This window comes from Alligator sinensis, unplaced genomic scaffold (genome assembly GCF_000455745.1).
Source record: "Alligator sinensis unplaced genomic scaffold, ASM45574v1 scaffold391_1, whole genome shotgun sequence".
In the NCBI taxonomy this organism is placed as follows: domain Eukaryota; kingdom Metazoa; phylum Chordata; order Crocodylia; family Alligatoridae; genus Alligator; species Alligator sinensis.
In genome coordinates this window covers 2,827,530-2,843,585 of record NW_005841889.1, presented here as the reverse complement: position 1 = coordinate 2,843,585, position 16,056 = coordinate 2,827,530, and the positions used below count along the sequence as shown (strand labels likewise).

The following is a 16,056-nucleotide window of genomic DNA, read 5'->3' as shown; positions in this document are numbered from 1 at the left end:
CAAGTATCCTGGGAACACTAACCAACAGAATGAAAAATGTGAATGATGCATTTGATAATGATTTCACTCACCCAAGTCAGCTCTGCTTGTCACCATTCAAATCTATCTTCCTCGGGGCTTCAACAGAAAACATGCATCCTTGCTCTCATGGTCTCTCTCCTGCCTTATATCAAAGGACTTGAGACAGAGAGTAAGGACATTCATTCCAGACTTTATTTCTCTAGCCCTTTATAAGCCACTGGGTTTGCTACCACTACCCAACTACAACGTTGATCTTTAGTTTGACAGAGTGAGTCCTAACAGCAGGAAGATAGTGTATAAGGCAAGACTTGCAGCAGTCCCACTTTATCCCTAAGTCTTCTGGTACTGAGCCCTACACCCTCTTGCCCACTGCAGGACCTAAATCCTAGGGTAACCCAGCATCTCAGACTTAGTTGTTACCCAAGTGACATAATCCTAAAATTAACTAACAGCCTGTAAGGGTAAAGGGAGAGTGAACAAAGTTGTATTAATTTACAGCTTTTCTGGAATCCTTCTAAGGATCTTGAGCTTTGCTAACAATCCATTTATCCTCAACTATGTGGAGAAAGAACTGTAAAACATATGGGAAACAGTTCAAAACCACCAAGAAAAGAAAACTAGGCTGGTAGAAGTAAAAGAAACTTTAGTGAAGGAGCAGCTAATTTAAGACCCATTCCCAGACTCTTTGTATAAGACAATGATACAAATATCACAGCAGTGAGAGTCCACATTCCACTAATCACTCCAAAACTGAAAAACTGCACAACCCACATACTAGGTTTGGTTAAACCTAGAACCCAGACACTTAATCCTTAATCAAATATTCATTCTGCCTAAAAGTAAAAGGAAGGACTCTACAACATAGCCTGTGGCTATGGAGCACAATATAAAGCTGAGGATATATAAGCAATGTAAGCAGCTACAGAGGGGGGAAAAAAAATTTAAATGAGGTCTGTTTGCTTTGTGGTAACTTATGTTTGCGCTGTGGTATAGTCTGTCTGATGGAATGCTCTGTAAGAATAGAGATACAACGGGGAGGTAACAGTCGATCTCTGAATTCAAAATAATTGACAAGGCCAGTGACCCAAGATTGTGTGTGCTCTTACAGTTTTATATATTAAGTACAGAGCATTTCCACTATCCTAAAAGGATACTGGAAGAAGACTCCACATAAAATTACTTTCGACATACTTAATCTAGATCAGTGGGAATCAACCTTTTCAGCAGCTATGCCATCGAGTAAATCCCTGAGTGACACTCCAGTGCCCCTTCCCTGGCCACTCCATTTACCACATGCCACCTGCAAAAGCTGCCTGTCTGATTTGTGGCATATGTTCCACAAGTTGACCACCCTTACTCTGGATAGTAATTCAACAAATCATTTAAAAATGCACTTACATAGGAGCCATCTCACTTCCTTAGAATTACTCAAATGTTTTAGCACTTGAATTGTACAAGCCTACTTGTTATCTGAGGATGTAGGCTGTAGCCTACAAAAGCTCATGCCTCTCTGAACAAATTCTACCAAGTGCCCCCATGCCTGCCTTCTACCTTGAAAGGGGTGGTCAACTCGTGGCACATATGCCACAAATCAGAGAGGCAGCTTTTTAACCTCCTGATTTTGCTGCTTCACAGCAGTAGGCCACTCTTTACCCCTCACTTACACTTTGGATTGCAAGCACTTTGAGACGGAAAAACTAAAATTAAACTCCCTTTTTCTCTCCATAACTGCAAAGTGACTCATATACTTGCACTGCTAAATGAATTGTAATAAACAGGGCAAATGACCCTATAGCTATAGTATAATTACATAATTAAATAACAATTTATTATATTAATATAGCTATTAATATAATAAAATAAAGTGTGGTTTTCAACTGTCTGTATGTTCACAACAACAGTAAAACTATGAACATGGAAGCTACCTAAAAACTAGGAAAAGCATCTGGCAATTGAAACAGAAGTTTTCACTGTTGCTAAACCTCATATTTTTAATCACCAAATGTTGTGGTATTTTCTATTTTTTTTTCAAATTATTGGGTTTTGAACTAAAAGTGAAAAACCTTTGCTTCCACTAAAGAAAAAAAAAGTCTCCAGCTTTCATAGTTAAGGAGAAAGCTTTTAAAAACACAGCTCAAAGACTAGAAAGCAAATAAAGAATTTAAGTTCTTAAATTAAAATTAGGGCTGACTCATTTTTTAACAATTGGGACTGGCAACATATTGCCAATGAAGAAGCAAGCAGGGAAAAGACGAAATGAATCTGTTGTTCTCTTGCTTCAAATAACCTCATAAAGGAAACAATCATGCATCAGAAAGCCCCTTGATATATCTCTATCTTAATTACAGGTTCTGCTTCCCCCCAACTTGTGTATTATTGCACAGCAATAAAAGAAAGAGTGAGCTGGAGGTTTAGAATGAAATAAAAAATAAGATTTAATCTTTTAAATTCAATTAAAACAGAAGCTCAAACAAAGCATCCTGTCCATATGGCCATATGCACATTGGAAGGGGGGTAAATTGCTATTCACCATCTCTCTTATGGTAAAAGTCTTGTATGGACAAGGTCGTTTTACTTTTCAAAATGTAACCTGGTCAAAGTCAAATGTAAGCTCCTTTCTGCTTAGCATTCCCATACCTTCAACCAATGTCTCGCTCTCACTTTCCCACCCCCGAGCCTTGCTCCCCATTCTTATTACCCTAAATTCCTCTTCCCCCTCCTTGGAGTTTTTAGGATATGACAGTGCAATGGCAGTGAGGGGAGAGCACGAGGTATGAAAATAAAAAGGAGAAGGATTTTAAGGATTCCCCACCTCCCACCCTCACCACATCCATATAACTCTTTATTTTCTTTAATAATATTTAGTAATTCTTTAATATTTTATGCAAAAAAAAAAAAAAGAAAATTCAGTTGGCCTATGAAGATGCTAAGCTTTAAACACTGAATGCAGACATTACAATACAGAGTAGTGCTGCTTTAAGGGACAAAACATAACTGGAGAACCACCAGAAAGTTATGACTGAGCTCCAGAAGGACACTCATTTCTAAGCAGAGATGCTTTGGAAAGTTTGATTCATAAGTTAACTTGCAAGGAAAAAAAAAAAAAAAGAACCATTCAGAACCGAGTAAATAAAAATTGAAACAGCTGCTTTAAAAACATCTTAAAAAAACCAATTGCAGAAAAGGCCGTTTCCCAACCCATCTCTCGCACCTTTATAGCTCCAGCAAGAAAAGTTTAAGCAGACCAGATGGGAGTTGCACTGATAGCAATATAGACTGGCCAAGTCCAGAAGCAGTTAAGAGATCCTGTTATGATGCACAGCAAACACAGATAATGATTTCTTCAAAAACAGTAATAATAAAGACAACCTTCCTTCTTTTCCCTCACTCCCCTCCCAAGAGGTGGCAGAAAGCCCCTACAAAAAGAGATCGATTTCTAAATCTTAAAAACGAAATTTTATGAAAAGCTTTTTAAAAAAAAAATACCTTCTTCAAATGTGTTTTGTACTGATGAAGGCCCTTTTCATTCTTTGTATATACAACACACATGAAAAAACTATAAACAGAACTCAAGTCTGGTAGGCTGTATGTCAATGCTCAGAACAGAGCTAAAAAAAAAAATCCTCACAGATACAGCAAGTAGGTGAACGACTGAAATACAAGCTCAAAATTATTCAGTATACACCTGTGTCCTGACAGCATTCAATAGATTTTTAAATCACATATGATGTTCATTTGAGAGAGAAAGTCATGCTTAAAATGATTAGGTTTGATGTGTTCAAAGAGACATCTCAATGCAGTTCACCAAGGTCACATTAAACAAACTAAGTCTATCTATCCACTCAGGTCTTAATTGCCTGCACAGTACCACAAATGTAAAAGACAACATGGCTAATCTAACAGACTGCATTTCAAGGAGTCAGAATGATACTTATGCAATTCTTGATTAGAGTTTGGCTTTGAATATATTTTTTTGGAATTTCCAAGTACAATGATCTTCCTGTGAATTTGTAATTCCAAAAACACAATCTCAACGCAGACCTAAATGAATGATTTTTAATCCAGGATTAAACTCCAGTATCAAGTCAGATGCATGAAAATCTCTTTTCCTCAATTTATACTCTTGCAAATTTAATGAAGGAAACAGCCTTAATATCCTCAGTGAAACAACAGAACAACTCTATTAATTTATTATAAATGAAAGATACAAGATTTTTTCAAAGATGTTTTTGTAACAAGCAAATGATCTAAAGTCCTATAGTCATCAGAACCAGTCAAAGTTCTTTTAGCCTCCATTCATATGTGGGAGTTCCATTTTATTTAAACCAGCTGTGTTCACAGACAGCTATTTTTATATGTTGCCTATAAAATATTCCCAACTCCTTTGAAATTGAAAGAGGGGGGGAAATAAAGACAAAAATCCTTCCTGCAAGAAGCAGAGGAGAACCCAGACATCAATAATAATATCTCATGAAACATCCAAACAGCTCTAGCTTTCCCCAATGAATGCCAAGACAAGAGAATCTTAATACAGATTCTTTGTATTGACATGGAGGGAGGAAGGGAAAAGGGGAAAAGGCAACAGCTATCCAAGTCATTAGATTTCAGGATCCGTCTCTGTTCCCATTAAATCTCCCATGTTGTAAGTAATTAGTGCTCAATGTAGACTTCACTTTTTTTTTCCCCTGTTTCTAGACAAGTTGTGACAAAGGAGCTTTGAAAGTGTGACCTTAACATAAATGAGCATTAGGAAAAGGGCAGGATTTCACATATGCATGTTTATACAACTACTTCAGGAACATGGAATGTATCCGTAAATTTAGTTGTTCAAGCACATTGCTATGAGCAAATGCATCAATGCCTACTGATTTTTATCATTAAGATCCCTGTGTCTGTGATTCTTCTTTAAAACCAGCTCTTGGAGTCATGGAATTCTTTCATTTCTTCTTCAAGTTCTTCTCCACAACCATGAGAGCTAGAACACAAAAATAAAAAATCCTCAGATTTCTTAGGTCCCAACTCATGTATTTTGACCACCTGGGATTGGCAATATTGCCAAACCACTCCACGCACAATTAAGGTTTTGCTTGTGCATAACTGAGCCCCCTAGCTTGAGCAGCAATTATCAAATATGTGTTTCTTCATGAGTTTCCCACAAAGCCATAAATAAGCCCACAGTTTTCCTATACACAAGAACAGTACTCAGATAGAGACCCTAGATGCCGCTACTGAATCCGCTACTACAAAAATTATGACACCGTGAGGGTCTCACTGAATTCAATTGTTTGCAAGAGACTTATCAATTCATGAACTAAGAAACCTTTCTGGGTCCAGTCATGTTCCCATTGAGGTCCCTGCCATATGCAAATGTATAATCAGAAGTTAGAGACCTTTCTTTACAGTTACTCAGGGCTGACCTCTACCCCCCAGTACAGTCCACATGCATTCTGCCACTGAACTGAATGGAAGGGATTGGGCTCCTAAGTCTACTGGAGTATGGAGAGAATCTAAGCATTGATGCTTCTTTTTCTTTAAGAAATGCTCATAAAGAAAATAGAAACCAAGTAATTTAGAGGCAAGGTTAATTAACAGTAATGATGTTTTAGCTATAGTGGGCTGTAGCACAATCTACTGTGTGCCAAAGGAAAACCGCACAATGACATAAACAACCTTACCATATCAGGGCAGTTGTCAAACTTCACTTCAAACCACATGAAAACCAAAAAGTTTAGTTAACTCACTAACATTATTTAAATGCAGGTATTGTGTGGCTATCAAGTATGCTTTGTCATTAAGATTACTTTTGAAGTATACATAAGACAAACTTTTACATGGCAGGATCTTATTCATCTTGAAAACCAACCATCCATTCAAATTAAACATCCATATTGTTATCAGAGACCAGAAAGCTGGCTGACAAAAGCTAGAGCAGTCAGATTTGTTTAAGATCACAAAGCTTATCATTCTAATATAATGGAAAAATCAACACAGTATTTTACTAGAGAACAAGGACAGTACAAAGACTACCCTGTGGGCATAGGCATTTCAAAAGGTAGACAAAAGGTTTTCATTTTCTTATATGTTTAGTCACACTAAACATGTTGCTGTATTCAAGATGCAAATACTTGTGCAGCCTCCCCCCACGCCTACAACTGCAGCTGTAGAATATACCATCTAGTTGACTGACAGCACAAGAGCTAACACATTTTTTGGTAAAACATGGGTTTGTACAATGAGAAACTGATACCACAAAAGAGGGCCACAATATTTGAGATTATGGGAGAATTTCCTACCAAACAGAATTAGCTCTTGCAGTTTAATTTCACAGCTTGAATTCAGCATCAGAAATGTCAGGAACATATGCATGTCAAAACAGAAGAAAATCTGTATTTGAAATTAAGGGTGTATTTTTTATTGCAGTATGGTTGAGACAATTCAATTCCTACCACTCGCTTCCAAATAATGAATCCAGTCTCACATACCATTTGAAAGAGATGGCTATTTGGCTTTAATGGTTTAATTTGTATTGTACTTTATAAAAATACCCATAAACTGGTCAGAATAAGTTTGCTTATTGTGGGACAAAGCAACCTATGTGCCAGAACCCAAGTAATGTGCTCTGGGAGGCATGGGGGCAGGGGGACCCTGCGGGAAATACATGCAGCGCTTTAATTAGCACAGCTCCAAGCCATGCTAATTAAAAGTGCCTGGAGCATCATGTGCATCAGTGTCCTCTTGCTGAGAAATGGCAGCAGGGCACTTTGAACTAAAGCTTGTTGAAGGGGGACACTAATACACATGACGCTGGAGGGCATTAATTTCCACACTTCAGCAGACTTGATCAAATCTGCTCTGATGCGCTGGAATTACAGTGCATTGGAGCAGGCTCCCTGCACGTGTATAGGAGCCCATACAGTTTATTAAAGCACAAGGAATGGACAAGAGCATGCCACAGAGAGGTGGAAAACTCACACCAGATATGGTGTACAGAGTATCATAAATGTTGCTACTATGCAAGTTGAGCAATGTCAAATAAGTAATTTACATAAGTGAAATCTGGCAAAATAACCCTTTCCCTTCAAAAGTTATATAATGAAACAGCTGACCACCAGCTTCTTTCTGCCAGCTTTGCTACAAAGAGGAATCCCAAGCAGCCTGTCTACTAATTCAGTGCCATACAAGCCCTTTCATGCATCATGAAGAGCAGAACTAATTCCAACCCCAAAGAGCTACCACATAACTCAAGAGCCACATGTGACTCTACAGCCAAGAGTTAAGCATTCAAGGGTTCTACCAGAACAGAATTTCTCCTCCAGTAATTGCAATCCAAAGTCTTTCCTCACCACAAGCTTTCAGCACATCATGAGGCTTATCATGGGGGCCGAGAGAGAACATTCAGTGACAGTGTTAAGCCAGCAATACTTTGCAGTTGCACAGCACTTTTCAGTACAAGAATTTCCTTACAGCCAATCATAAGCTTTTACAACCCTTTTTCCAACCCAAATGAAAAGGTTCTAGATTCTAAATGTAATCCCCATTTTAAAGACAACTGCAGTGAAGAACAAAGGGAGTTAAGTAACTTGTCTGAGATGGAGGTCTTTGGCAGAGCTGAGAATAGAACATGGGAGTCTTGAATAAATCCCAACTTCACCTGCAGTATCCTTTAACCAAAAAGGGCCGCAGATCAGAAAGAGGAAATTTACAAAGTGGCTTCCCTCTGTCCAAATATATCAAGGACAACATACACAAACTTTGCTCTCTCATTGTCTTAAGGTTTTATTTTTTTTACATTCTCACTGAAAACACAAACAACATTCAGGAAGAGCCTCATTTAAAATCTACTCACATTAAAAAAAAGTAGTTATACTCATCAATACAGAGCAGCCCAGCAGTCACCAAGAATGCTAAGGATTCTGACCTTGAACTAGGACTATCCAATGCAACAAACACCTCAGGTGCCTAGGAATCAATGACATTGAATTCATGCTCACAGGTTGAAGGGGCAGTATAAAACATGCCCATTTATTCTGTGGTATTATTGGGAAAATAAACTCATCCATCCACTAAGTCAGTAGATTCCTTTGTGAGGAAACCCTCTGCCAAGTCAGTCAAACTACACTAGAGATTGCTTTCAAGTGTTAGAAGGTAGAACCGGTGCGGGGGGAGGGGGAAGGTGGGAAACAACACCTGAAAATTACTGAAATATTTGGTGATGTTGCAAGAATCATCTCTGACACTTAAGAAACTAGTGAAGTGCAAAAGATAAAATTGAATGTGAAGATTTTTTTTTCAGGGAAAGATGCAAGAGCAGGAATTAGAGCAGAGGCCTTACCCTGCACAACATGTGCAATGTACAAGCAAAACATTCCAGTCTTTTTAAGTAGGAGTTATGCATGCCCAAGGACAGCATGACTGGATGCCAACCTAGGGTACCTGGGTACAATGCAAAGCAAAAAGCAACTATGGCACTAAGCCAATGTAACCCATGCTGAACTTTGGCTGGGCCTGGATCCAGAGCTGTAGACTTAGCCCCCTCTCCGAGCATTTAGACCCTAGAGCCAGAACACACCAATTTCCATTTCAAAGGTTCAGAGTAGAATTTAGAGCCCACCTAATTCCCTTCTGCCAGGTCCCTAATTAACATTTCTGCTCTCTGGCAGGCTATTCAAATAGTTGCTGCCTCCTACCCCAAACTCTGACTTCTATCTGCAAGGTCAGCCTGGAACAAATAAGGATATAGAGACATAATCTGCTGCATATTATACATTCCTCGTTGAGTAGGGAAAACAAAGCCTGAAGGTGGGGAGGAAGAAGAGGAAGAGAAGAAATGGAGGCAGGAAAAATATATTTTGCCAGGTATTGCATTTGAAGCCAGGGCTATTTTCTGACTGAATCAGACCAGGCCCCAACACTCATTTGGATGACAAAGTTTATTTATGTCACTTCCCTCTGCAAAGGTTTTATAGATCATATTTCAAATCCATGCTATATTCCTCTGTTGCTCGGTTACCAGCACTGAACAAACAATTCTCTGCATTCTGCCAAAAGTGGAAAAAGAAAGCAAATGAATGCCTGGAGAATGAATCACCCACTGGAAGTCATCTTATGGCATTGCAGAGGAACTGATTACTCATAACCTCACATACTGTGGGGAGAAAGGGGAAATGGTGAACCTATCAACTCCTTTGCACTGCACTGCTCCCCTGCCCCCAGCCACACACTACTATTTCAAAAAAAGAAAAGGGGCATTTCCTTCCATGATGATTTTCTTCTAAATGAAAATTAGAGGCTCATATATTCACTGGGCCAAACTCAGCCCAACACAATGCCCTGGAAATCAGCAGTTACAAAGCCAATGTGCTTGGCCTAGTATTTTTCAGAACAGTAAATTCAAAAATATGAATTGAAGCTTGAAAGTGAACGAGCTAAAGGCTCCATCATATCCTGTCCACAAAAACAAACAAACAAATCAACAAATATACAACAGCAAACCAAGGAGAAGAACAGGCCTGTACCCCTTTGCTTATAGGCATCTCAGCATTACAGACTACCAGGGAGTTCAACCAATCAGAGGCAATTCCAAGCTCTAAAACAGAGGTCCAAGAAACAATAGCAAGATAATATATGCTGGGAGCATCCCTACCCCTCATTGTTTCAGCCTGGTTCAGCCAAGCCCCTACTGCTTCCAAGGGAGGCTTCCCTACTCACACCTGGGTACCCCAATTACTCTCCCTAAGAACACTTAAGCATGCGGCAGATATTTGTTTCAAGGCATGCCCCTGGTCAACCCTGTATACTTCTATACAGGGAACTTTTTGCCAAGCCACAATCCAGAATTTGTTATTATTAAGTATCCTTTTGTGGATTTGCAGGCAAAGCCTCAGGCCAGAGACCAGTATGTTCCTAGCACACACAGGAACCCAGTACTGTGCAGAACTTCTGGCTGCTACAGTAATGTTACATTACTGTTGCATTAACAGAAATGTTAATATTGTTCACCTGTCAAGGTTGTCAAGTTATCTGGATAACATGCAGACCATCAGCAAATCTAGCAACCGAGTTCAAGGAACCCTACTCTCCTTACTCAAATGTGCCCACAGGCAGGATTGTATCCTAATATGGCCATATACTCTTGGATTAATGCTAGCATATAGACTTTGTTTTGAGTGGAAAACAGATTCCAATTTGTAAATATGTCTCTGTACTGCATTAAATGAAAACTTTCAGGTAAGACTAAGATAATGTTCTTGGACTTGGGTCACTCTTGATGCCCCCCCCCGCCAACAGCTCAGCTCCTCCCAAAGGTCTTTTCTACAGAGCCAAATATTTTCAACATCAGTTTTATGGATGAACTAGCCAGCTGCCATCAAGAATGACTGCGGGGGGAGAGGAGCGCACTGGGATGGAGTGCCACCACCTAACGCCTCATGCTGCCGCTGTTCTGCCTCTTGTGGGGAGCGGGGTGGGGGAGCTCAGCCAATCAGAGTGTGAATAAACCATGACAGAGAGACCTAGGCAGACAAGGTTCCTTGGGTGAATTTGATATCTTTTATTAGACCAACCCAAATAGTTGGAGAATAGTTATTAAGCAAGCTTTCGGGTTCAAAAACCCTTTGTCAGGCTAAGGAAGTTTCAGCAGTTGGTGTGTGCTCTTCCAGGATGGAATCCATCCAGGAAGAGCACACACCAACTGCTGAAACTTCCTTAGCCTGACAAAGGGTTTTTGAACCCGAAAGCTTGCTTAATAACTATTCTCCAACTATTTGGGTTGGTCTAATAAAAGATATCAAATTCACCCAAGGAACCTTGTCTGCCTATGTCCTTAGACCAACACGGCTACAACCTACACCCCTGCAACAGAGAGACCTAGGCTTTTATAATATTAGAATTGCTGTGCGTCACAACTCAGGTTGAGAAACGCTGATCTACAGAATGTTAGCATAGAAACTCAAGATTCGGCAGCATGCTGCCAAACTGGTTGCTACCTTCAGCCCTACAGGATTCCCTTTCTCCAGGAATAAGGACATGCAAGAGAAGCAGTTTTTCTAAATCAATCGTGACAACGCAGTTGTCCATTCGGTGACAAACACGTCACATCAGAACTAAAGTAAGCAATTTTCTTTCAGTTAGCTGGTATTTGCTTTAAAAAATGAAAACTGGTTTTATGTTTTTCCAGAACATACTTCAAATTTAACACTTCGTAGGGACCAAGGTTCTAGTCTCTCCTGATGATCTAAACATACCAGTCATTTCAGAGAGAAGCAAGGTCCAGATCACTAGCTCTATAAATAAAATGTGTACAAAAGTGTAAATACTGTCATTGTATTTGGAGCCGTGTGCTGAGTTTCCAGTGGAAAACTACAGTTTTAGGTCTGGTCTGTGTAACCCAAAACAAACAAACAAAAAATACCGTACACACAATCTGACCTATGCTTATATACCATTTCAACAGGCCAACTATTTTAGTAATGAGCAGAAAATTTCTGCCATTAGTACGCAATTCCCTGAGGCTTGAACAATATTATACAGGTAAATGAATTCTTTGCTTTCTCTTCATGTATTTGGCACCAACCAAATATGCATTAGTCTACATACGCTGTTTGGGAGAAGGAGCATGCAGTCTCTTAAAAGGGGAGACTGTAGGATATAATTATTCATATTCAATGATATGGTTCATATTGAACATATTTAAATATGAGCTAGAGCAGGGGTCAGCAGCCCCCAGCACATGTGCTGAGCATGGCACACAAGGCCATTTTGCTCGGCACACCACTGCCAGCCCAGGCTCTAGGCAGCAGCTGCCAGCCACGGAGCCCAGGCTGCTCCCAGCAGGCCGCTGGGAGGCTGCAAGCCCTGCTTCCATGGGCCGGCTGCAGCCGGGAGACTGCAAACACGTGCTCCAGGCTCCGGCATGTCGGCACTGCAGCACTTTCCAAGGTAGACATTGTAGTTTTTTCGGCACTCTGGCCAAAAAAAGTTGCCTACCCAAGCTAGAGGATCGAACATTGGGCTGGGACCCAGTTTTATTCCCAGTTCTACCACCAGTTTCCCAGATGATCTTGGGCAATTCACTTCACTTCCCCCATGGTTGAGTTGCCTCATCCATAAAAAAAAAGAATAGTGACATCCTTGATAAAGCACTCTGCCACTGACTCGTGGGAAAAAAAAATCACTATTATTAATATGCTGAACACCCTTCTTAGTAGCAGTATTTCAGAAACTACTTTATTCCCCTTACTAACTGAAACATACTTATTGAAATTGGAGTAATCTCACTGCCCTTCTGAATTTACAATTGATCAAAATGTTAAAACAACATGGATTAAGTTCCATCTCCAAATAAATACCAGTATTACATAGCCAAATCCATTATACAAACCAGACAAAAGTTATATGAACAATCATACTGAGACAGAGCAAGATGTGGCAAACACACATGAAGTATATTTTGCAACATGCAGCCTGATCTTCAAATGCTCACGGCACATATTAAGTACAAAACCACACCCTGCTTTACCTTGATGCCAATATACTGTGCCTATCTAGGTTTCTATATGATTTAAATTGTTGGGGGGAAAAGTAAGTTGATGAATTCGTCCAAGAACAGATTTTTGATTATGTGGTTCAATTGAGCCAGGCAGTTCACAGCACAGAGAACACAGGAGGGAACACAAAACAAGCTGCTTTATAAAAATAGAAAGGGTTTTCCTGGTATTTTCAAATAGATCTTGACATTCAACAGGGATTTGTTTCTCCATTTACCCTTTCTTGTCGTCCTAGTGCAAATGATTTATTATATGCACATACAGATTTTGATACAGCAAGGTGTTTTCAAAAATGTTTTATTTTTGTAATGCATTTGCTGGTCCTCTATACACAACATCACTTTGCATGCAGCTAAGCTCCTTCATCACAGATCTGAATTTTATTAACTGAGCTTTAATCATTTCAGGGACATATTACTGATACACCACTGAAAGGACAATTACAACTTGCTAGATAAAGGGACAGTGTTAGAAAAAAACTAAGGCTGGCTTTACATACAAGGAAGAGTGTACCATATTAGTTGATTGGGAAATGATTCTTGGTCTCTCCTTCTATTTCCCACCCTTACCTTCCCTTCCCTTCATTCTTAAAACCATGTAATATATGTGATAGGCCACTGCCCTTCTATTAATTGTTCTATATGCACCAACACACACTTTTTGACTGGAAGACCTTTATGGCAGGCAGTAGTTTGGTACTGCTTATCTCCATGCCTGTTGACATAAATGATGCATAACATAATCATACCCTAATTGTTGAAGGATTTAAAGAGGGATCTGACACCAGTGTAGTAACCTTGACAGACCATGGGAAAGCAGCCTTGGACAACATCCAGTTTCATATCTGAGTTAATGCTTAGCTATAAATCTAACCAACATGACAAAAATGATTCCCAAGCACTGAGCAGAGCAGACAACCTCTCTGCAAGTCAACATTTCAAACCATCTAGAAACCATAGGGACTCCCAATACTCAGTCTGGCCAGACAAAATCTTCTGTAACTGGAGTCGATCCTGCAGACCCCTAACTCAAGAGTAGTGATCCAATTCTAAGTAACAACTACTTAGTTCCTTTCAAGATAAAGGCTTGTAGCATCCTGCCAAAGAAGGTCCATTAAGCTACTTATTTTTGTCAACTTGTAATATAACCTGTTTGGTTTTCTTAAGGTGATGCAAGAATTAACCACAACAGGTATTTTCCCCATAGAGTCCAAGGAAATAAATCACACACATAGCTATAACTGTCCCAGAAAAGCATAAAATGGATTGCAGTTCACAGAAACTGTGATCTTACCCCTAAAGTTCTTTTCAGTCAGTAATCTCTCTAACTTTTTATGGAATAATAAATCAAAGTGGAGCAAAAGAGAAATGCAGAACAAATTTGCACACAGGAACAGGTTTTGTATCACCACGCTCAAAACTATGTTGATGAAAGTTCACCCAGGGCTCTAGCCTTCACTATAAATGGGAAAGGAAGGATGGAGGAAAGGATTGAAGTGCAAATGCCAAATGTCTGTACAACCCTGAATACTCTGAAGTACAGTTCTGGAAGTAAAATGCCTTGGCAGCTGTATACAAGTTAGGGATAAAACTAAAGAAGCAACCATGCAACTCCATTAGTAACACCCTATGCTTTCGGAACATACTGGCCACATAGGTTATCAAACCTCCAGGAACAGTATCAGAATAGCTTGTACCTTGGGCAGACTGTTCCTCAGAAGGCTGCACACACCCCATTTACTTGTGCTGTGAGCTGTCATCATGAGGGACACTTTACTGCACTCAAAAAAATTGCAAGTAGATGAAAGTCACTCCTTCTGGGCTGGGACCTTGTCTAGCTACGCACTGAAACATCACCTAGCACAAGGACAGGAGCACCCTGAATCTCTGAGGGCTCCTGTCAAAAGTAATTATAGAAAAATACTACTGATTTGATATGTTATGAAAGTGAGTGTGAAGGTGCAGTTAGAGCAGGGGATTGAAAGATGACCTACATTTCTGAGGCCTACATTTTTCTCCCAAAACCCTGCTTTACTCTGATGCAAGCTTATATAACCCAAAGATTCATTCCCTCTAAATTCAAGCTTGCCATGTGGCAGATCTTATGTGTAAAACACTTCTAGTTAAGCCTGGGAAAACGAAAAGTTACATAAACAAAACAAAATCCCCTTCCAAGACTGTTCCACTTGTGTCTGCTGGAGAGTTAGTACATCCTAACAAATTCCAGATTCCAGGTTCGCAACACAAGAAAACTACAGCAACTACATTTTCCCCTGACCAGCGGGGTCCTCAAGCTGTTCCTGGAACTGTCTGCATGCAAGGGCTTGAAATAATTACCACAGGATGGACAGATGGACAGACACACACAGGAAAATCCTACAAAAAAATCAAACACAAGAGGAGTGAATTGGCAACCATGATTTTTTGTGTCTGCTTCTGAAGATTTCAACAACATGCTGCAATTCTTCAGCCAGTCTTTTTTTAACCTGAATCCTACAGCATCTCCCACAGCCCAGCCCAGCAGGTTTGCTCTAGTGCAGACAGAACTCAGGAGGCAGGTCCCATTGCTGACTCCCCCACAGCCTGCTGGGTCACCTTGTGGGAATCACTTCACTGCTCTGTGCCTTGGCTTCCCCACCCACTCTGTAAAGCGACAGCAGATTGTCTCCTCTGACTACTGTGATATAAAGGACTATGTAAGGGGTAGGTATGGTTATTCTGCAAGGATGGAAGAAGCTACAAGGGAACAAAGAAAAGATCAGAATGAATCCTCTTTATGAGGCTCCTTAGTGGCTCCCTCACCTCCTCATCAAACTTGCCTTCTTTGAGGGCTGCTCCACATATAAGAAAACTTGTACCAGCTTCAACTTGAAATCAGCTCAGATACAGCTGTACAAACCCCCAATGCAAAATACATTTAACTTTAAACCTACCCAGGTTATGTATCTAGGGCTTCTTACTACCAGCATTAGATAACGTTTGAATGATGTTGTAACCACGATGGCCCTGTGATGGTCCAGGAGTTATGCGGGAGGAATGGACCGTTGCGAGGGCTGGGATGAGGAATGCTTTGCAGCTGAAAGCTCGTCTGCGTCCAGTTGGCCCAATGAAAGGCACCCCCTGCCGCAGTCCTTGCCTGCTACCAACACCTCAGCGTAACGAAATGCTGATCCCTAATCATTCATCAGTCAGTCTGGGCAAGAGGAAGAGGAATGGTTTGCTCAGAGGTTCAAGGGAAGCAGGCCAGGGCCCTGCGTGCTCAGCTGCTTCGGTCTGAACGGGGCTCATTTTGAGTTTGTTTTTAAAAACGGATGTGAGCTGAAAACCAGCGGAACCAAACAAAATGGGACCCGAGCGGCCCGGGGTCCCGAGGAGCAGTCTGGCTGCAGCCCGGTGCGACGGCAGCGAAATGCCTGCAGCCTCCCCGCGGGGCCGGGCCGGCTCTCCGCTGTCACCGGCGGCCGCGGGCGTTGTCCAGCCCGGCCCCGGCC

The 16,056-nt window shown here is 40.6% G+C and overlaps 1 protein-coding gene across 2 annotated transcripts in view; it reads right to left on the bottom strand.

Annotated features, from left to right (window-relative positions):
- Positions 1–16,042, bottom strand: part of BICD2 (BICD cargo adaptor 2) — a 155,691-nt gene extending 139,649 nt beyond the window's left edge. The window contains exon 1 of one of the 2 annotated variants that reach the window (XM_025197111.1): positions 15,499–16,042. In XM_025197111.1, the coding sequence (XP_025052896.1) occupies positions 15,499–15,534 (36 nt within the window). In that variant the 5' untranslated portion in view covers positions 15,535–16,042. The remainder of the gene's footprint in view (positions 1–15,498) is intronic. The other variant, XM_025197112.1, reaches the window with a different exon arrangement.
- Between the last annotated feature and the right edge of the window lie 14 nt (positions 16,043–16,056).